Source organism: Archocentrus centrarchus, chromosome 8, assembly GCF_007364275.1.
Source record: "Archocentrus centrarchus isolate MPI-CPG fArcCen1 chromosome 8, fArcCen1, whole genome shotgun sequence".
NCBI classification, from domain to species: Eukaryota; Metazoa; Chordata; class Actinopteri; order Cichliformes; family Cichlidae; genus Archocentrus; species Archocentrus centrarchus.
Genome location: NC_044353.1, coordinates 8,809,404 through 8,830,616, shown reverse-complemented (window position 1 = coordinate 8,830,616; position 21,213 = coordinate 8,809,404). Strand labels below are relative to the sequence as shown.

General features: G+C 43.4%; 1 protein-coding gene across 2 annotated transcripts in view; it reads left to right on the top strand.

Moving 5' to 3' along the window:
* The window catches only part of wizb (WIZ zinc finger b), a 28,537-nt gene extending 7,633 nt beyond the window's left edge, over positions 1-20,904 (top strand). The window contains exons 6-18 of one of the 2 annotated variants that reach the window (XM_030735475.1): positions 95-1,702; positions 1,963-2,400; positions 3,467-3,889; positions 5,822-5,968; positions 6,400-6,948; positions 7,033-7,488; positions 7,581-8,087; positions 9,127-9,702; positions 9,803-10,014; positions 17,243-17,552; positions 18,069-18,234; positions 18,653-19,024; positions 19,111-20,904. In XM_030735475.1, coding sequence (XP_030591335.1) covers positions 95-1,702; positions 1,963-2,400; positions 3,467-3,889; positions 5,822-5,968; positions 6,400-6,948; positions 7,033-7,488; positions 7,581-8,087; positions 9,127-9,702; positions 9,803-10,014; positions 17,243-17,552; positions 18,069-18,234; positions 18,653-19,024; positions 19,111-19,120 — 5,774 coding nt within the window. In that variant the 3' untranslated portion in view covers positions 19,121-20,904. Of the gene's footprint in view, positions 1-94; positions 1,703-1,962; positions 2,401-3,466; positions 3,890-5,821; positions 5,969-6,399; positions 6,949-7,032; positions 7,489-7,580; positions 8,088-9,126; positions 9,703-9,802; positions 10,015-10,291; positions 10,863-17,242; positions 17,553-18,068; positions 18,235-18,652; positions 19,025-19,110 lie in introns of those variants that run through there. The other variant, XM_030735477.1, reaches the window with a different exon arrangement.
* The last annotated feature ends 309 nt before the right edge of the window (positions 20,905-21,213 follow it).

Genomic DNA, 21,213 nt, shown 5'->3' with positions numbered 1-21,213 from the left:
ACCATACTGAAGAAATTTAAGTCTGCCTGTATACGTGATAGCTTTCTTTTTTTAATCTTTCCTTTCATTGAGAATTCTCCTGCTTTCTTTGCAGTAGCAGACAGCAAAGTCTGGAATGTATCTGAGGGAGCTGAGCCATTCCTGTCTAAAGTAAAACCAAAGGAAGGTTGCCAAATGGAGGAGGAGGAGGAGGAGGAGGTGCTGGAAAACAGTGAGGAAGAAAAAAAGCCCAAGGGAAAGGAAACCAAGGAGCCTGAGAGAGATGTGTACACCTTCCCTGGAGACTCAGACCAAGAGAGTCCCCCTCCAGCACCCTGGGCTCATTGCACATTCATTCAGCGGTGCAGAAAGAAGAGGGTGCTGCTCAGGCCCTTCTCAGGACTTGGCACCTTTAAGCGTACATTGCCTGAGACTGCCAAATTGGCAAGACCTAGTCCTCAAAAATCTGAAATGGTGCAGCTGAATAGAGGTGGAGAGGTTTATGACTTTGAGGAAGTCAGCTTTGGAGAGGGAGGGGTGGAACCCATAAAGTTCAGAGATAGAGGTGGGAGAAGGGACAAAGAAGGAGAAGAAAGTGGGGTGGAGTCAGATAAAGAGATTTTCACCTGTGTGGAGTGCAGCATTTACTTTAAGAAGCAGGTCCATCTGCAGGAACACATGATTGAGCACAATCAGAGTGGTGCAGGGGGTGGCAGGCGGTTAGGAAAGGCCAGCCGGTTTCAGTGTGTTGAGTGTGGATGGAACCTGCAGAATCGACTTGCACTAGCAGAGCACCACAGAAGGCACCAAGAGTCCCGTCTGAAGATCCTGGAAGAGATTGAGAAACTGAATGAAAATGGGAAAGCAAAGGAAATTCAGACACTGGACAGCAAGGTGTTGAAGAATAGAAGTGGAGACCCGACTGTTATGGAAAATACCGGCCCAGTCTCAATACTAAAAAAAGTGTTAGACCAAGAAATAGTCAAATGTCCACCTCTATCGCCAGCATCAGCACCAGACACAGAGTCAGGAGTCCTTGATCTTGATGCAGCCCCACCAAATTCAGTTCGAACCCCAACTCAGACGCGAGCTCTCTCTACCTACCGCCGCCGCTTTGTCTGCACCAAGTGTAACTTCAGCACAAGAACATCCCAGGCACTAGCTAATCACTCCAAGACCCACACCAGGAAAAAAAACACTCTCCATCCTGAATCTTCTTCCTCTGGTTCACCATCCAGTTTGGCATCTACTTCCCTGGCTTGTGGTCACTGTGGCTTCCTGACCTCCAGTGAAACCATACTGAGGGAACACCGGGCACTTGTTCACCCGGGACAGATTGACGAGTCCGGCCCGCGTTTAAAGGCTAATATTGGAGCAAGAATTTTAAAACCCAACCTAGACCCTGAGATCATCTCCGAGTCCGATGCAGCTCAAGGCAAAAGCCAGCAAGCAATCACTGCCGCTGACAATAGCAAAACACAGGACAGCGCTGCAGCTCAGCCTGCGAGACAGGTGGTCTTCAACAGGAGATTCAGCAGAAGAGGCAAGACTTGGAGTGATCTGGCCAAGCTTGATACCGCGATGAATGATGAAAAGCTGCCTGAGAGTGAGGAGGAAGAGCAGGACCAAGATCAGAGGACAGAGTTTAACACCGAGCTGTCTCAGGAAGAGGAAAGCTCACCAGTGGGAGTGAGGCCTCAGACCAGAGTGCGATCCAACATGGGTGAGACGAAAGTGAAGAATAAAGACTCAGATGTTGAATTTAGAGTTATTTGTCACCTTTAACTGATTTAAATAGAATTTTTTTCATCTAAGTCATATAACAGTGATGACAGAAATGACTAAAAAGAAGCTAATTGTTATTTTTTGAAACATTAAACACTTGACTCGCATTCAAATTTCTGGATGCACACATACTGTGTACTGTTTTAGTTAGATTTGTTGGCGATTTTAAACAAGAGTGCCTTTTTTTTTCATTGATAGATGACGGGTCCTTGCAGCAGAGTGCTACATTATCACTCCCCACTAAGAAGAGTGGAAAGGACGATGACAAGCAGGAAGCGGAAAAAGATGGGAAGGTTTTCTTTCTGAGGAGGAGCACCAGGGTCACCGCCGCTCCTGTAGAAATTGACAGTGACGACGACGACGACACTGACGAGGAACGCGTGCGACGTTTCCTGTCAGAGGCCATCCTGGATGAAGACAAAGACGAGATTGATGAGGACACAGAGGTGCTGAAGAGCGTGGAGAGGAAATGCCCCTACTGCCCCGATCGATTTCATAATGGAATTGGGCTTGCCAATCATGTGAGGGGCCACCTGAACCGAGTGGGCGTCAGCTACAATGTGCGTCACTTCATATCCCCTGAGGAAGTCAACGCGATTGAGAAGAAGTTTTCTTATCAGAAGAAGAAGAAAAAAGGTCAGTAGCCTGTCATGTGTGTTTCTTAGACTCTGTAGATATGCATATTTGGAACCCCATCTTTTTATTGTCTCTTCAGTAAAACATGTTTAGAATGAAGACTCTAAACAGCTTTACCTCAACAAAAACCCTAAACATGCATCTCACTTAAATACCTTTTTTTTTAACCCAGTAAAAGGCTTTCTTTTTTTTAAGGTTTTTCTCTCTGTGCATTTCTTGTTGATGTCATCAACACTTTGAAAAATGTGTATTGAGGTTGTTTCTATATAAAATAGTGGTTCCCAACCTGAGTATCAGGACCACCAATTTAGGTCTTCACAAAGGACTTCAGGTCTCTATGAATTATTCAAATTACATGAGAAAAACAAGACTAAAGCTGCCCAAATCCAGCAGCAATCTGGCAACCCACTGGCTAGTCCTATGACTTAGGCCTTACCAACATATAAAGCCATTCACTTGCTGCCTATTGATGGTTGTGGATGTCCCATGCTCCGTTTACATAGGTACTCGCCTAATGAACTTATCACCAGTTATGTGTCAATCAATTGCTCATATTTCCTTCAATTGCTCACCTCAAAGCTGAGATAAGTTTAATCCTCAGAAGTCTTAAGTCATCATAACCCTAACCCAACCCTAACCCTGTATTTTGGAGAAAGGCAGAGTTGACCTTTTTTTGGGAAAAACTCCAAATAGTTTTTGATGTGTGTCAGTTTCCTTTGTTCCCTGATTGCCAAGACTTGGAAGAACAATTGAATACAAACAAAATAACGCTGATTGCCTAGTGTTAGAGTTAGGGTTAGGGTTGGGGTCATCACTGATGACGACCTAAACCTCAGAAGGTTAACCTGCTAGTCTCTTCCTGTGTGTTCATGGCAGTCGTTTTTGCAGTTATCTTGACCAAAGTGGTAAAAAGTGACCAACAGACAATTTTGTGACCAGATTAAGGTCAAAATGGCACAGCTGGCCCATCAGTTTGTGGTGGTCATAATTAAAAAAGGTCGGGAACCACTGACATAAAGTGCCTTACTGCACATTCAGTCAGTTGCATTGCTTCTTTTCTCCGTAGTTGCCAACTTTGATCCGGACACCTTCAGTGTCATGCACTGTGAGTTCTGTAGTGCCGGCTTCGATACCCGGGCGGGCTTGTCAAGCCACGCTCGGGCCCACCTCCGCGACTTCGGCATCACTAACTGGGACGTTACCATCTCTCCAATCCACATCCTGAGGGAGTTGTTCTCCAGCAGGCCCGACCTCGTAATCCCCACGGCTCCCCCTCGGAGTTCTGGCTCTCCAGAGGAGGGGGAGGAGGAGGAAGAGGAGGAGGAGGGTGAAGAGGAGAAAGACACAGAGGATGAAGGGGAGAGAATTGTTGAGGTAAAGCTGGAGGAGGAGACAAGCGAAAGGACCCTGAGTGCTGCTCTTTCTGATGCACTGCCTTCAGCATCTCCCCAACCCTGGAAGAAGAGGGACGGAGCAGAAGAGTGTGAAGGTAGATGGAGTTTTCATTATTGATCCACCCTTAAAAGTGGGAATGTGATAAACGGACCTTACTTATTGGTTGTGTGATTGATTATTCTGCTGGCTGCTGATGGGTTTGATAGTGGCTACCTGCCACTGTTTGAAGTTTGAGCTTGGCTCTCTGTTGCCTCATAATACCAAGATAGAAGGAGATAATCATAAATTCTTAAAGGAGTTGGAAATGTGTTTTGAAGTTACTGTTTTTGAACTAAAAACTGCCTGATCTCAGTGACAGGGCTGTGTGCCTTGCGAGGTGTTGGAATCAGGGAGCTGCTGAGAAAAATCAGCCTTTGCACGAGTGTGTGTAAGTGCGTGTGTGTGTGTTGGAAAGAGTGAGAGAATCCCTGATGCCCATGGTTGATGTGGCACTCGGTGCATTTATCCCAACCTCCGCCTCCACTCGATTGGTCACGCCTTAGCTTAGCGGTGCATATGGGGGCAAAATGGCTGCTTCCACCTCCCCGCAGACCCAAACAATAGCGGAAAAACTGTCTGGCTTCAGCTGCCGGGAGTCCGATGCACTGCGGTTGCGGACCGGTGAGTACCGCGCGCTGTAATTCCCGTGTACCGCGTGCCCTCGGATCGCGCGGCGGCGGCGGCGTTGCACTGCACGTCTGGCGCCGCATCTTCTGTCACATTGTAGCCAGAGAACAGCCATTAAAAAAAAAAAAAAAAAGAAAGAAAGAAAGAAGAAAAAAGAAAACTCTTAATCATGTCGGAGACCATGTAAAGAAAATCATTGTCGCGCAGAGCCGCGCAGGTAGCCTCTGACACGCGCGTCAAAAGCTCATAAAGCGGGTCATTGTTATTGTTTAGCCTGTCCCTGATTTACACACTGGGGATGAAATTGTGATGATTTTCGCTGTTGTGATGATGTTGTTACAGTTTGTCCCCCCCCCCCTTTCAATATGTGTGCTTCCCCCTTCTATTACACTCGTATCGAATGACGTCCAGTATTTCCAATGCTGCAGGATCTCTAAAATTACCTACAGTTGCCCAATCCTCGCCATTTTACTTTGCTTTGATTTTTGATAGAGGACACGCTGTGCTTTCAAGTGCATGCATTTGTGCGTGTTTCGTGCAATAAACTGACCGCAAGAATAGTCGGAGAAAACGTGGTAACTTTGTTGACCGAAAGAAGTAGTAACCGGTAATCTTATTGCAACTTATCCGGATCAACCAAGTATAATCGAAGTATCACTTTTTTCTTTTTTTTTGACTTGGAAGTGTCGGGGGTCGCTCACTCTTTCTCTGCCTGAATGGGCACAAAGTTAGCGTTTGCGACTTTGCTCGGATTTTATAAATATCCCTGTGATTATTTCGCATTGTCTTTTATTATAATAAATGGTGTAATAACGCTGCGTTCCGAGGTGTCACATCGCTGCTCTTTTACAGTCAAGAGATGAACTGACAAGCGCAGAGCCGCCCACCAGACAAAAAGCATTGTCTGTCTCCACGTCTCTTTTGATTTACCGATTTGTCGCAGAAAATGGCACTTTTGTCCCAGGAATGTCTGACTGCGGGGAACCAAGGCTGCCGCGTTTGTTTCATACAAGCGGTGCAGTTATTACTTTTTTGACAGGGATTCATTACTTATATTGTTTTTATGCATATTTCCTCACAGAAGGCAGTGTAATGCTCTGCTGTAATAAGGAGTGAGAAAATAAGAGGCAATGAGCTCACAGGAGTGAGCTGATTTTTTTCGGCTCTGAGCCTGATTCTTTTATTCATATTGTTAAGGCAGAATGCATGTATATGCATTAAATGCATTTCTTTTTTAATGTAAAATTAGCTTCTAGATGCATCCCTCATACTGCTATTTAATGTGATTTGTCATGACAGTCATCACTTAGCTTAATTACTATGGATTTTCTGCTCTTAGACGGGTACGGTTATGTTTTAGGTGATGACGAGGAGGCAGCGGAGGAAGATGATGATGAGGAGCTGCAGCTTTCAGCCCTGGATGGTTTGAGCTCAAGTCCCGGGGAAACAGGGCTGCACCGCGTGAAGGCAGACAGCCTCTCACCTGGGGAGGATGCAGACACCACGGGTGAGGCAGGAATATGGGAATGCTGACCTCAAGAGTGTTTACAAGGGATTGGATTTGCTACAGCCAAGCCTCATCATAGCTGTCAGTGGGAAAATCGTAGGGGTATGGAGATACTACATTAGAGAGGTTTATCACAAGGGAAATCCTGAGAGGTAGAGAGATTATTTAGGGGCTAATAAGAGCACCTCTAGCACTGTGCTAGTGTTAAACTGAGTGAAGAGAGGTGACTATTCTGGGATATCTGTGGCCACTAAAACAGGCTGAGCCACCTGCTGCTGGTTTTTAAACTTTTTGTTGTAGCTCAGGCTGCATAAAAATAGATGTCATCTGTGGTAGTTTGAAATATTTATAACATTTGTAAGACACAGCTTATTGTCCGGTCATATGTTGTTTTTTTTTTTTTTTTTTTGCTTCTTTTCACACTTTTTCAGGCAACAACTTGAAGTGTGAGGTGTGCGAAGCTAAGTTCGAGACCAGGCGTGGCCTCTCCATCCACGCCCGCTCTCACTTGCGCCAGCTGGGCATCACCGTTTCTGACAGCAGCGAGACCTCCATCGACCTTCTCCATCGAATTGCCAAGGAGCGCAACGCAGACAGCAAAATAAGCTCACCTCCTCTGGAGCCGCTCGGTGCCAAGAGCCCCTCCACGTCTGTTCCCCTGAAAGATGAGGACATGGACTTAGACGAGAGACCCGTCCCTCTCTCCATCTTGGCCAAAGCAGCAAAAGCAGTGCCGCCCTCTTCCTCCTCTACACCTTCCCCGGGTGCTTCTCCAGCTCCGGCTCACTCCAGCTCCCCTTCCTCGGTAGTGAAGAAAGCCCCCATTTCCTCTCTACTGCCTGTGTCTTCCCCCTTGCGCTCTCCTGAGCACAAGGCAGGGGGCATGAAAAGCTTGACCTCTAACCTCTCTGGCTCAGCAACCATCACAACAGGCAAACCCCTCTGGGCACCAGAGGAGAATGATGCTCCTCTCAACCTCAGTAAGTGTCACTGCCCAGACTAAAGGCTGTTTTCAATAACTGTAAATTGCTCTTACGTGTAGTCACTTTTTCTTTTGTTTGTAGCACTGGAGGTGGACCCCAACAAGGACATTGTTTGTCAGCTGTGTGGCGCCTGGTTTGAAACCCGGAAAGGCTTATCCAGCCATGCTCGAGCCCACCTGCGGCACTTTGGGGTGGAGTACTCTGAATCCAAGGGCTCTCCCATAAACCTCCTGAACCAGCTCATCGATACTGATGACTTCAAGCACAAAGCCAGTGCACTGCAGCTCGACAACCACACGGAGCCACGGGGTCTCGCCACCACTACACTCTCCTCCCCAAAGCCACCCTTGCTGACACTCTCCTCCTCTTCCTCTTCATCACTCCTCTACAAGGTGACCACAACCGGGAGTGGATCAACATCCAAAGCTACCTCTTCCTCTGCCTCGTCTGTACTTGGCCCACCTGCCAAGCGTCTCAAGTCCTCTTCCATGCAGGTCTTCCGCCTCAGTAGTGGGGAACTCATGGCACTTCCACACAGTGAGTGTTGTAGTATCTATAATAATTAGAGGATTTATAGAGGTGTAATGCTTTGTCTGTTTAACACAAGATCAAATCTTCTCATCCCTAAGGTGAACCTCCTAAGGAAATAGGCTGTGAATTCTGTGGGGAATATTTTGAGAATCGCAAAGGACTGTCTAGCCACGCTCGCTCTCACCTACGTCAAATGGGCATTACAGAGTGGTCTGTCAACGGTTCCCCAATCGACACCCTGAGGGAGATCATCACAAGACGGGGCCTGCCTTGCGCCCTGCCTCTAAAACCTCTCAAAACGCCGCCTCCATCTTCTCCAGGACCCCCTCGTTCCCCCCTTTCAGTCTCCTCTTCTCCCTCAGCTACTCTCCTCAGTCGCCTGCCCTTCGCCTTCGCCCGCCCCGCCAGTCCCCCTCAGCCTGCGGTGTCTAAGTCGAGCTCAGCTCCACCGACGTCTTCTAGTGGGCTGATTCTCAAGCTGAAGCCTGAGCCGGTGCAGCTAGAGGTCACCACACCTGGAGCTGTAGGGAGATCTGGAGGTTTTTCCGCAGATTCTCTCAACTCTGGCTGGAGGAGCTCTGACAGTTCGTTTCCTCTCAATTTAGGTAACTTGAATCCTGTTTTGTCTTCAGCACTTATTTAACAATTGTTAAAGGAATAGTTGATAGAAAAAGGAAAACTCATTCTCTCTGAGAGTTAGATGAGAAGATGAATACCGCTCAAATCAAGCCTACTGGCGTTTCTAATTTGTATTCATTAATTATTAAATATTGCTTGCTTCACTGACTGAATTAACCTCAGTTTATGGGGTTAGCTTTCAGCATATTCTTAGTCAGGACCATTTTCTTGGCAATCAGCAGCTACTTGGTGGAAGCCAAGAAATATCCCTGTGCCTAATGTAGCATAAGACCACTTACTGCCATTTTTGCATTTAGTTCTTCGTACACATGTAAAAAACAAAGTTTTAAAAGTAGGCAGATTTTTTATTTTTTACCTTTGGATTAAGCCATGCAGGCTGTTTTCCTCATCTTGAGAATATGTGCTAAATCATGCAGACCATAGACTGTATATAAAAGATGGTCTTAGCCACAAGTGCTGCCACCCATTGTTTAGCGACGTCCCTTTGTAAAGCCTCAAGCTCAGCATCTTTGCCATCACGGCCAAAGGGCGCTGCATGCTAACGGGCTAGTCACTTCTCGGTCAAATTGCAAAACAAACTTGATTTATTCTCCTTTTTGACTATGATTTACAAAATTAACATCATGTTTTGTTCACTAAGACTTTATACTAGTCACTTATACTAGTCACTTTTGGCCATGCACACATCAGGAAAGTGTTTCCTGAGGTCATAGTTTGAGTGAGCCATGCCTATAGACTTACATACAACCAGATGTCTTTTTGCAACCAGAGGAGCCCCCCCTACTGGTCATGAGAAAGGTTACAGGTTTAAGACACTTTGCAATGACAGCAGTTGCTTCCACCTTTTATGTACAGTCTATCTCACAGACAAGAGAATGGTATAGGTTTGTAATGCTGCAAAAAACAATATATGTAAATGTAGCGTATTTCCTGGCAATAATAACTGTTAGGTAGTTGTCAGTGATTCACTGTGTGCGATAATAGAGTGCATTGGTCTCTCCTTAGCCATGGCCCATGAAGTGGAGCCTACGAGGGATATTCGCTGCGAGTTCTGCGGGGAATATTTTGAGAATCGTAAAGGCCTCTCCAGCCACGCCCGCTCCCACCTGCGGCAGATGGGCATTACAGAGTGGTCCGTCAATGGCTCACCCATTGACACCCTGAGGGAGGTTATGCACAAGAGAGGGGTAGGAGGCTCCTCCCAGTCAGACCAAGGAGTGAAGAAGGAGCTGAGCCAAGGAGCAAATAGTCCCCTATGGGAGAGCACAGGGGGCGCCAGTGGCTCTGAAGGTTTGGGTGCTTCGGGTTACCAGTCCTCCAAATTCCGTAAATCTCCTCTCAGCTTGCTGCAGTCAGGGTCAAGGCTCCATAAGCAGGGTGTGGGGTCTGTGGGCCCATCTACTACTCCATCTGCAGGGAAGTTTTTCAGGATGTCCCCACTGGGGAAAAGGCCTCTGTCCGAGGAAGCTCAGTCGGTGGAGACTGCACGCTCATCTCCACATCCGCTTAAGACTTTCTCATCCCTTCCACACGATTTCTCCTTCAAAAGAAAACCTTCCCCAGACAAGCATGGACACCAGGGTAAGTCATAGCTTTTTCCACTTACCCTGAACCCCATGTGATACTGATCATTATCCTGTAAGAAAAGGTCTTCGCTTTACTCCTTCCCTGTATTTTTCAGATCCCAGTTGTGAGCTGTGTGGTTTCTACTTTGAGAACCGTAAGGCTTTAGCCAGCCACGCGCGAGCCCACCTCAGGCAGTTTGGCGTGACTGAGTGGTGTGTAAATGGATCACCTATTGAGACGCTTAGCGCTTGGATGCGCAGCAGGCCGCAGAAGGTGCTGGAGATGCACCGCAGCTACATGCAGGGTAACCGCACCGCCCTCAAGAAGGTGAGGCGTGGCAGTCAGTCTTTGGTAATGCATTTTAGTTGAATAACTCAGATCAGTGCAGCAAGCCGAGGTACTTGTTTTTTTAAAAAATTTTTTATTTTGGGCCTGTGATGCTTCAGCAAAGTCTATTGTGGCTGCTGTGAATGTTTGATTTTAAAACAAAAAAATGGAAGTTATCAGTAGAGGAGCCCGTGCCTCAGACAAAAGTGTCACAGCTATGCAATACGAGATCATAACCCACTGTGCTACTTTTCTGACACTCACGCTTTCCTTGCAGTGTCTTTGAATAGGCGTCATGCTTGGAGATCTAACGAGCCCCAGCTGGTGGCACGACAGACATTTTGTGTCTTGGAAAGCCTCAGACGTGTTGTCTCGCAGCTTTGAGCCTTACTGTAGATCCTGTGTCTTTACACCAAGCAAAAAAAAAAAAATCACTGTGGGGACAGATGCCAGAACAACTCAGCTATTGACTTGATAGTTGCCATAGTAACCAGGGTGCCTGGCAGCTTATGTTTCATCTTCAGATAAATTATGGCATGCTGTTGATAGAAGAAAAATGTATGTTTTTTTTTTTTCCCTTTTCCCTCCCTCCTGAATTAGTTTCTGGTGCATTTGCGTCAATGTCACACCTTTTTCCCTGAGTGCTGATGTGACACACATACAGAACGGATTACCTTTTAAATGTCCTTGTAATCATATTGTAAAGGGTTTTTTTTTCCATCCAGGCACAGTCAAGTCAACCTTGCTGTAGGTATCGATTGGTCTAAGTAACGACTGATGTCATGGTTAAAAAGGCGTCTTAACGTAAATATCATTAATTTATTACTCAGTTGACATACCTGTGCAACTATTCGGAGATGCTGCTTTTATTTCTTATTGTTTGATAGGTTTGAGGTAAAGAACAGTTTAAGATGATTTCTTTGTCTTCGAGGGACTCATGACAGTTTTCAATGTTTTCTGACATTTTATACACCAATAAATTGAATTCACTAATGAAAAAAATTGTTAGTAGTCATTTTGCGGCTGATAGTGAACAGTAAAAAAGGTCTTGTTTACTTTAATTTGCAATCTCAAATATTACATTCAGTTTACAACTATAAAAAAAAGTAAGAATAAGAAAAATAACTAAACTATGGAAAATTTGAATAAAGCTCATTTCAGGTCATATTTTAATATTCTGCCAGGAAACTGGGAAATAGGTGAAGTGATTTATTGAAACATCTGCAGACATACATGGAAATGCAGTATATCAGACAAAGTCAGTATTTGGTGTTCAGCACAGGCTGAACTCTCTGAGGCAGCTTTCTTCTCATTTCTTTAAGCAGTCTTCGGGAGTAGTTCTCCAGGCTTCTTGAAGGATATTCAAAGCTCTTCTTTGGATGCTTCAATAATGTTGAGGTCTGCGCTCTGGGGAGGCCAATCCATGACTGATAGTGTTCATGTGTGTTTTTCTATCCGGGTATGCTTTTACTGCACTGGCAGTGTGTTTGGGATCATTGTCATGCTGAAAAATGAATCTGTTGCCAATCAGATGCTTTCCAGATGGTGTTGCATGGTGGTTCAAAGTCTGATGGTACATTTCTGTGTTCATAATTTCTCTGTATTATTGTAGGGTCTTTACCCATAAAACAAAGCGCCTTGAGGCGACTGTTTGTTGTGATTTGGCGCTATATAAATAAAATTGAATTGAATTGAATTGAATCAATTTTGATAAGATCTCCAACACCACTGGCTGAAACAGCTCCAAGCCATCACAGAGCCTCCACCGTGCTTTACACACTCACTGTTGTACCTCTCCTGACCTCCTCTGTACATACAAACTAAATTAAACAAAAAATTTAAAATTCAGATTCATCACTCCATCAGACCTGTTGCCACTGATATTCAGTCCAGTTCTTCTGTAATGTGGCATACCTCAGGCTTTTCTCCCTGCTTCCTTCCTTAAGAATTTCTTCTTGACAGCCGCCGTTCCACTGAGACCATTTCTGAGGTTTCAGTGAACAGTAGATGGATCAGCTGAAGGTCCAGATGCATCTCTCAGGTCCTGGGTCAGCTCTGTGCTGGATTTTTTTCCCTGTTTCTTAAGGTGATGACTTTCAGAAACTGTTTATCTGCTGTAAATAGTTTTTGTCCATACATTTTCAAATTTTTAAGGACACACTTCACACCATGCCGAGGTATGCCAAGTTTGGAATCACCTTATTGGTGCATAAATACTAGGGCTGCAGCTGTCACTTATTTTAGTAATCGAGTAGTCTATCGATTATTCCATTGATTAATTGAGTAATCGGATAAGAACTACCTTTTGTCTTATTAATGAGAAATAATTAATATTCAAAAGAGAAAAAAACACGGGTCTTTACATTTTAGAAATTGCAGTTTTTAATAGTTCAACTGCAAACATCTGTCAAAAAACTAAAGCCTTTCATGTATTTATGTGCCACATTAAAATCATATTTTTTAAAGGATACTTTTTCTTAAAATACAAAATTAGATTATCATAAGTACAGTAATGTCAAATACAATAAAGTATACATGCAACCTAAACTAAGACATAAAATAAAGTAGCCTTTACTCTGTCGTCTTGGAAGGCTTTCTTACAGTAGGAAGCAAAAAAAGGAGTTCTGACAGTGTTGCATTTCCTGGATGAGGTAACTTGGTGTGTGTTCATGTGTATGTGTTTTTGTGTGTGTGTGTCTGCGTGTTCAGGTTTGCTTGGGAATGAGCCATTATGTGTGTCTGTAAGCCTTTAAAGGAGCATGAAGAAAAGTGAGCATTTGAAGCTTTTGGTATTTTTCATAGATTGAACTAAAGTAACGAAGTTTCTGAAGATATGATTTGAAACTGGTTCTTTGCTAAGTTGTCTGCTATGTGTAGACACAACACTGGTTCATCCCTTGCGTTAGGTGACTTCAGTGCTTAAATGATTCATAGGTCAGTATTAAATGGTTCAACAAACAAACACAAAAACACTCCTCTGAAGGTGGTCAGGTACAATGACTGGACTGAAAACAAGTGGATAAAGCAGCCAGAACTGTGAACAACCTTCAGAAAGCCTGGAGATCTACTGCTCAAGACCACTTTAAAACATTAGAAGAAAGTTTGGCTACTTGGAGGCAAAGTGTAAAGTAATGAGTGTTGGTTGTAGACTGCTGCACGGTACTATAAGTGTGCATTAAATGCCTAAACCACAGAGCTCAGACATTCCTTAAAGCCTTAAAGTGGAGTAAATGTGGCTATTTGTAAGCAGGTATAGACTTTACATTAGAAATATGTGACCTGTGTCTCGTTTTTTTTTCTTTTTTTTTGTCGGTTTCATCTTTTGTTTGGTCTCTCAGTTTGTGATTACTGTTGCCGGCTGTAATGGGGGTCACTGCCCCCTGATGCTCCTGTTAACACTGGCTCCAAAAATCCAGTATTGGTGTGGCTCTGCACTTTACTGATATGATATGATGGACTGATTCTAACCGGTATCACAGGAAAAAAAATAGTAATGATGTAATAGTGTCATCAACCCAGCGAGTCTGGTCTGTGTCTTGGATGAAGAAATACTGCATTAGCACACGTTTTGAACGCCCACACTCAGACAACTTCTGTGATGATAGCTTGTTTTTCTAAACACGCAGACCAACACATTCTGACCAGTCAGCAGGGCTAATATAACTTACATAAGTAAGTTTGCTGATCCAGGCACTATTTGGGACAACTGATCTAATTAAAGCTGTTATGTCAATATTGGTTGAAGATTGTCAGATGGTTTGGGAGCGCTTAATGCTTAAAACTGGGCAGCTATGCCTCGTCATTGGTGCTAAAAAACAATAGGGTAATAGCTGTGTGTGAAAGCTTCAGATGTCATCACACTGTTCTGGTTTTATTTTCTGAACTTTATAAAGTAAAACACTAATTGCCACATGCAGAAAACATTTGGTAATTTTACTTTTTGTAGCAAGTTAAAGCTTTCTGTGTCGGATCGATGAGTCAGTCGCTCGTCCTTGGAGATCTTTTCAAGTTTGGAGAGATTTTTGTGGCTGGGTTGTGCTCACAACTCGTGGTCCCCTGGCAGATTTCCAGTGACTTAAGTCAGGGGACCACAAGATCTACTCCAAAGCCTTCAGCATGTGTTTCTTCAAGGAGATCATCGTGGATTTTGGGGTCTGTGCTGCTGTAGAAGTCACCTCTTCAGTGTCTGTGTCTCAGCTCTGTGACATTTAAAGCCAGAGATTTGCTGGAGTGCTTCTTTTATTGTCTGCATAGTAGATGTGCAGTTCTCTTTGGTAGATCTTCCTTGGACTGCTGTTTTAAAACATGAAGTTTAACTTCATTTAAAAATAGTCCATTCATTTTTAAAGAAGGTCACATTTCTTGCCTGCAGAGGTTGTATTTATACATTTCATGTATTTCCTGAGGTTGTATTTACTTATTTGCAAAAATGATCAAAATGTATAATCTCTTGTGTGGTACCCAAACGTTCTAGCTGTAATGCTATAGCCAACAATATGACTTCTTTGTCTGCCCTGAACTTTATTGTCTGTTTTACTGTAAATGGGAACATAATTCACAGTGTGGTGTACGAAGCAGAACCTGATGGCAATCGAGGCCGTAAACTCATTAGGAAAATGTTTAATGAGGGTCATTCTCTCATAGACTTTTTATACATTCTGACTTACAACCTTTACACAACCTCACATTCCTTTAGCGCCTGTTAGAAATGCAGGTTTAAAGCACTTTCACGTTCGCTTGACTTCTCGGACCTGTAGGCCGTGTCCAGCTTCAGCCTGTGTAGCCAAGAGCCAGTTCACCAGTTAGTTTTGTTGGGGTCATGTGCCAGCACATAGCTTGGCCAGTACCTGCCACACAAGCACAAAGACACGCAATCGCAACACACAGTTGGCGCATCTGTTTCTAGCCAGCTTACAGCTGCCACCTGTACACAGCCATAGGTCCCAATTATCTGGGCCTCAAACGTTATGACATTTGGGCCTCATCTAGCTCATACATTTACCAGCGCTGTAACTAATGCGTAAGTACCAGTGCGTAGTAGCCCGTATGTGTCCGCTATCACATCTATTGCCTCCTTATTGTCCCCATTATTTAATTATTTACAATCCATTTACTTTGTAAAGCTCATTGGGGGTCTGTTAATTGCTAAGTGCTTGTATCATAATCAGACTCCTAATTAATGCTTTATAGATGACAGATGTGAGTAAAGGTCAGCAGGGATAGCTGGATATATACTTTGTAATATGGTAATTTTAAAATAAGCATAGAGGATCTTTTCTGTTACAGCTGCCTAATTCATTAACACAATCTGAGTATTTCTAGTTAGATGTGCCGTCCTCACTGTAATTATTGTAATTATGTGTGCAATTACACATTTTTAACATAAGTACCGAAAGAACCGTGTGGGAGATAAAACCCTTTTAACACGTCGTGCTCAAATTTTAGGGTTTCAAAAAATTATACAGTACTGTGCAAAAGTCTTGAGTCACCACTCATCTCTTTATATTTTGCCTCCAAAGAGCCGGACCTTCTTGTAATGTTTAAAGTGGTCTTGAGCAATAGTTCTTTAGTCTTTCTGAAGGTCTTTCCAATCTTTTCTATGGACATTGGCTGCTTTTTCACTCATTTTCAGTCCAGTCCTTGTACCTGGCCATTTTCAGAGGAATGTTTTTGTTTTTTTATTGAACACTGACCTATGAATCATTCAAGTTTAAAGTCACCTAACGGAATGGATGAAAGACCTATTTGCTTAAAACTCGGGCTATCTAGTCACGGTGTGCAGTGTGTTCCAAAAAAAAAAAAAAAAAAGATTAAACTGGAAAAGTGGAGGACAAACAATGAACGGGGGAGCTTCAAAACTATTTACAGCAAATAAACAGCATCTAATGGTCAAGAAATAGGAAAAAAATCCAAAGCAAGGAGCTGATACAGGACGTCAGAGGTGCATCTCGCCCTTCAGCTGATCCATCTACTGTTCACTGAAGCCTCAACAGAAATGGTCTCAGTGGAAGAGTGGCTGTCAGGAAGCCATTCTTAAAGAAGGGAAACAGGGAGAAAAGGCTGAGGTATGCCACATTACAGAAGAACTGGACTGAAAATCATTGGCAACAGATCTGATGGAGTTATGAATCCAAATTTGGTTCAAATGGTCAGTAATATGTAGAGAGCAGGTAATGAGAGAAGTACAACAGCGAGTGTGTGCAGCCATCTGTAAAACATGCTGGAGGCTCTGTGATGGTTTGGGGCTACATTTCAGCCAGTGGTGTGGGAGATCTTGTTTAAGTACTATCAGAGTTTGAGCAACCCTACAATGCCATCTGGAAAGTGTCAGAGAACAGAAAAAAGGCAGCCAACATCCAAAGAAGAGCTTTCAATGTCCTTCAAGAAGCCTGGAGAACTATTCCTGAAGACTGCTTAAAGAAATGACAACAAAGCTGCTTCAGAGAGTTCAGACTGCTGAAGAATAAAGGTGGTCACACCAAATATTGACTTTCAAGCATGTTAGAATAGGACAAACACATTTTTTCAGCATGCAAATAATACTTCCTCATAGGGCTCGCCAGACTACACAGAGACAAAGTCCACGTCAATCTAAATGGCACCTCATAACTCGCAGCCACATGTGACCCACAAGTTTAACTAACTTTGAAATGACACACAGCTGCCCAAGAAACAATTTGTAGGGTCCAGTTACTTATGTACCCATGCAGTATAGGTACTGTGTGTTGACATGGGCAAATTTCCACACACAGTTATTCTGATAATGATATAAACTCACTTAAATTAGAGGTGAACTGAGGTAAAAACAACAAAAATTCTAACAGTTCAAATACTGATCTTTTTTCTGCAACTACACTACTATCAAACCTTTTAAAAGGGTAAATCTTATAAATTACACTGATGATTTTTCCCACTACCATACATTTTGCAGAAAATTAAGATAATTTTTTTAAACATGCTCTTGAATGTTGCTTATTGTCTTATCATAATGAGTTGCAAGAAAATGTTTTTAGTTTTTCCGTGACGCCAAGCTAACCAGTTTCAGGCTGTAGCTGTAGATATGCCTTTATTGGTAAATAGAAGGAAACATTCAAAGTATTATCTGGCATTTTATTTACTTTGTTAATATACCAGTGTTTACATTTGCATATTAACAAGTATACCAGGACTTGGCAGTCTTTTGGTAATATACTGCTGATAGGATCACTCATTTTTTCCCATCTTCCAGAAGAGCAGCTCACCTCTCACTGCGGATTCTGATCATATCCTCCCCATCTCATCGCAGAAGGCTTCCTCTTCATCCTCCTCCTCCTCCTCCTCTCAGTGGTCTTCTTCTTTGGCCGTCAGCCTGGTGCGTCCACTGAGCCACGAGGTCAGCCAAGGCTCTTCCAAGACTGCAGAGGAGGAAACTGGTACCAACTTCCAGGATGCTCCCATCAGGGCTGGCCGCAGCAGTCCCAGCCTCTCGCGGCTCGGCAGCAGCCACCCGCTTCAAGCACAGGTGGCGCGCAGTGAGCTGAATGTCCGCCTGCCCAGAGGTACGTGAGGATACAGCATATGTTTTGGCTCTAACTCACTCACTCAGGTACATATACCTGCATATATTACATATTCCCCCCAAAAATTCAAGTATTTGAATCTAAAATGAAAAAAAAAGAGACCAGTTTAGGTTAGTTACTGCCATTAAGCTGTTGTCATGTGATTGATCAGATATCGGCATTAACAGGCATGTTATAGCAGAAATCACCTGCTGTACATATGGGAAAATGAATGAAATGTTACAAGAGAAGGAAATTAAAGTTCTAGCTTTTGTTTCAGTCAGTGTTTAACCATTTTACATTATGTAGTTATGATTTTTTTCCAAAATGAATGTGAGCACAATAGCAAATGAGAAAAGAGAATATTACAACCTACATATTTCAGCTTTAAACAGAAAACTGAAACCCTTTTGACTTTAAATGACTGAATTACCTCCAAGCTATACTGACATACAAGCGTTTTGGTGCAGCTCTACTTCGCACCAACCTCGTTTGTTACCTCCTCCTCTTGTTCAGGCTTTGAGCGTCGGCCCTTGAAGCACCCGTCTTGCCCGGACGGAACAGAGAGGGATAGCGGCCCTCCTAAGCCCCCGCGCACAGGCACCGTCCCTGCCCTGGTGCCCAAACCACCCTCCTACCCGCTGGTCAAAGTGGTGGGCAAGTTCTACACCCTGAAGTGCCGGTAAGTAAAACCTGAAACTTGGGATGTAGCTTTCCAGGACTCAAGAGAAAATGTTCAGGGCTCTTAATATTAGGAATTTTGAGACTGTAGCATTAATAGGACTGTCTGGCTAAGTTTTAAATAGTCTGTTAATCCCCCAAGCAGCTATCCCTGTTCCCACGCCCTGCCGAGCAGTACTCTACTTTTAGTTTCTAATGCACTATGTTGAGAAGAGTGAACCATTTGGGATTTTCAGGCAACATGAATGAGCGCTTAAGTTCTGATATAACTGCAGCACAAATGGCAGAATGGGCTGCCCCTGAGAGAGAGAATCTGGCTTAACAGCATCAGACTGTGTTTTATCTCTTTGTGCTAGAGGAGTTGCAGATATTTTACTGGTTATTAGTAGCATTTAAAAGGTGTTTTTTTTCTTCGACAGATTCTGTGAGGTAGAGTTCCACGGGCCGCTGTCGGTGCAGGAGGACTGGATCAGACACCTCCAGCAGCACATTCTCAAGATGAACTACAACAAGCCTGCTGGTGCCAAAGCAACAGCCACTGAACCGCCTGCCCTGGTTGATGATCCAGCACCAGTCCAGGCCTCTGCCCCAGCCTCCACCTCTACCTCCAGAACCACCTCTACCGCACCTGCTCTCACTTCCACCCCAAACAGCATCGCAGCTCCCAAGAGCCGCTCCCCCTCGCCTGCGGCCGAGTGTGCTCCCGCTATCACTGCCACAGAGATAGTACAAGTCTCAGAGGAGCAGCCAACCCTAACTCCGACTCCTATTCCCCTCCCCACCCAGACAGCGTAAGCTCAGATTCATCACCTGTTCTCATTTTATTTCTTCCAGTTTCTACTTGTTCACCCGTTTCTGTCCTTTGGCCTTCACAAAGTGGTGTTTAGGAGGAGCGTTCTCCCTCCCAAAGAGCCCTCTGAGCCCCAAGCACCTTTTGAAGCAGCTTTCTAGACTGTTACTAAGTCCCGTTGCCATGAGAACGAAGCTCTACTGGCTTATCTGCACACCAGGGATGGGTGATTACGGAAAATGTCCAAGGTTATGAGGAGAGATGGACTAATGTTTTTTTGTTTGCCTTGTTTATATTGAATGTCCAGATGTGAATCGTTGCTGTACCCCTCTCATTCACTGGGCAATTTAGGGTTTAATATAGCCCTTTATTAAACTTTAACACCTTGTCTACTACAGGTTCCCCTCCAATCTTCTACTAATGAACAGCGTATTAAAGGACCTGTGAGGTTTTGATAATTTCTATCACCACATTGGTAGCTTTGGCTTCAGTCTCTCACCTAAAGGTCCTGACTGAGATTAATCAACAATTCTAATCATGCTAGTCTTGTGGTTGAGACTTTAAACATGCGATAACACTTAGTGTTAATAAAGGCACTTTTGATGTTGACACTTAGCACTTAATGAAATACCATTTTAAATAGGTTAATAATGTGTTCTGGGGATGCACTGATGTATGGGCCTAACACTGATATCAGCTGATATCGGCCTTGTTGACTCATATCTGCTCATTAGCAAATAAGATGGGATTTACAGATATCAGTGGCCGATAATTACTTATAGTGATGATTGAGTTTTGCGCTTGATAAATGTGACGCAGCGTGAGAAAACCATGCCCATTTTTTATACTTTTTTGTTTCCTGAAATTTCCAAAAGTCTAGATTAATGTGTAAAATCAGATTGCATCTGTTTATTTTCTACAAATTTTTACATTGAACATGTCCAAATGTGTCCATTCTTTGAATTATTGTTATTCAGATTGATGACAGTCACCACAGGCCAAAGATGCATCGCTAAGGAGCCAAATTTTTTGCTGGCTGAGTGGCCGGGTCGCACCCCCAGCTCTGTTGTTAAGTTTTTGCCCCTCAGTGCGTTGTTTTATTTTAAGTGTATGCATCAGAAACTATTCAATATACTACAGTTTTCAGGCATAGTGTGAAGAGACAGTGCAGACAGCGAAGTTAAGATAACAAATACTGGAAATATAAGACCGCTTCTTGATTGTGTTGCTGCTCGGCTGTTTTTGTGAGCAGCCGGGATTCTCAATCTGCACGTTTGGCCGGGTTTCCATGTGCTTTTCCTTTGCTGCGTCACAAATGTTTAAAGGTTTTACCATGAAGACCTTTTAAAACACTTAATTTTCTATAATAAATATTGCTTTGTTCTCCCAGGACAGGGATCAGCAAACCTTACTGTCAAAAGAGACATTTTTGAGCAATTTTTGACCAAACAAATCTGTATGGAGCCATAAAACATATTTGACTATTACAATGAAGCCTAAATTAAAAGCGAAAGAAGTGCGTGAGGTATAAATTAGCATATCAGTGTTACTAATGTTGATATGCCTGTGATCATCTGCGATCATGCACTCTAACTTTGTATTTGTATTTATGAAATTATAGCACTAAAATAATGAAAATTGTTTTTTTTTGTTTTTTTTTATTGGCAATAAAATAAAACAATTAGGAACATTGAAGTAGTTATGAAGCTATACAGGCCACTTTGAGTCCTACCAGTGTTTGTGCAAATTAATCACATCAAAAGTAGCCTTTGATAATAAATAAGAAAATGAGCCTAATAGCTTTAAAAATAACGTTAAAGATTTTGATATCTTTAACTTGCGTGATTTTTTTTTGAAGGCGCAACATAGCGTCACGTCACTATGCCCCCCCCCCCCCCCCCCCCCCCCCCCCAATATTAAACTCATTCCTACGCCCTTGGTGATGGGAGAAACACCTTTCAAGCACATTATGAGTATTGATATTGCATAGGTTGTCCACTAGAGGGCACTCTGCAACTTCGCTCTTGGCAACACATTTGGACCAGCTGATCTGAGCAGAGTCGGTGTAAACGAGTAAATAAATAACTGCACATAAAAAATGTCAGGGAAGTTTGTTTATGTTTTGTGTGCATGAAAACACACGTGCAAAAAAAAAAAAAAAAAAAAAAGGCTGATAGATTTGTAAATCAC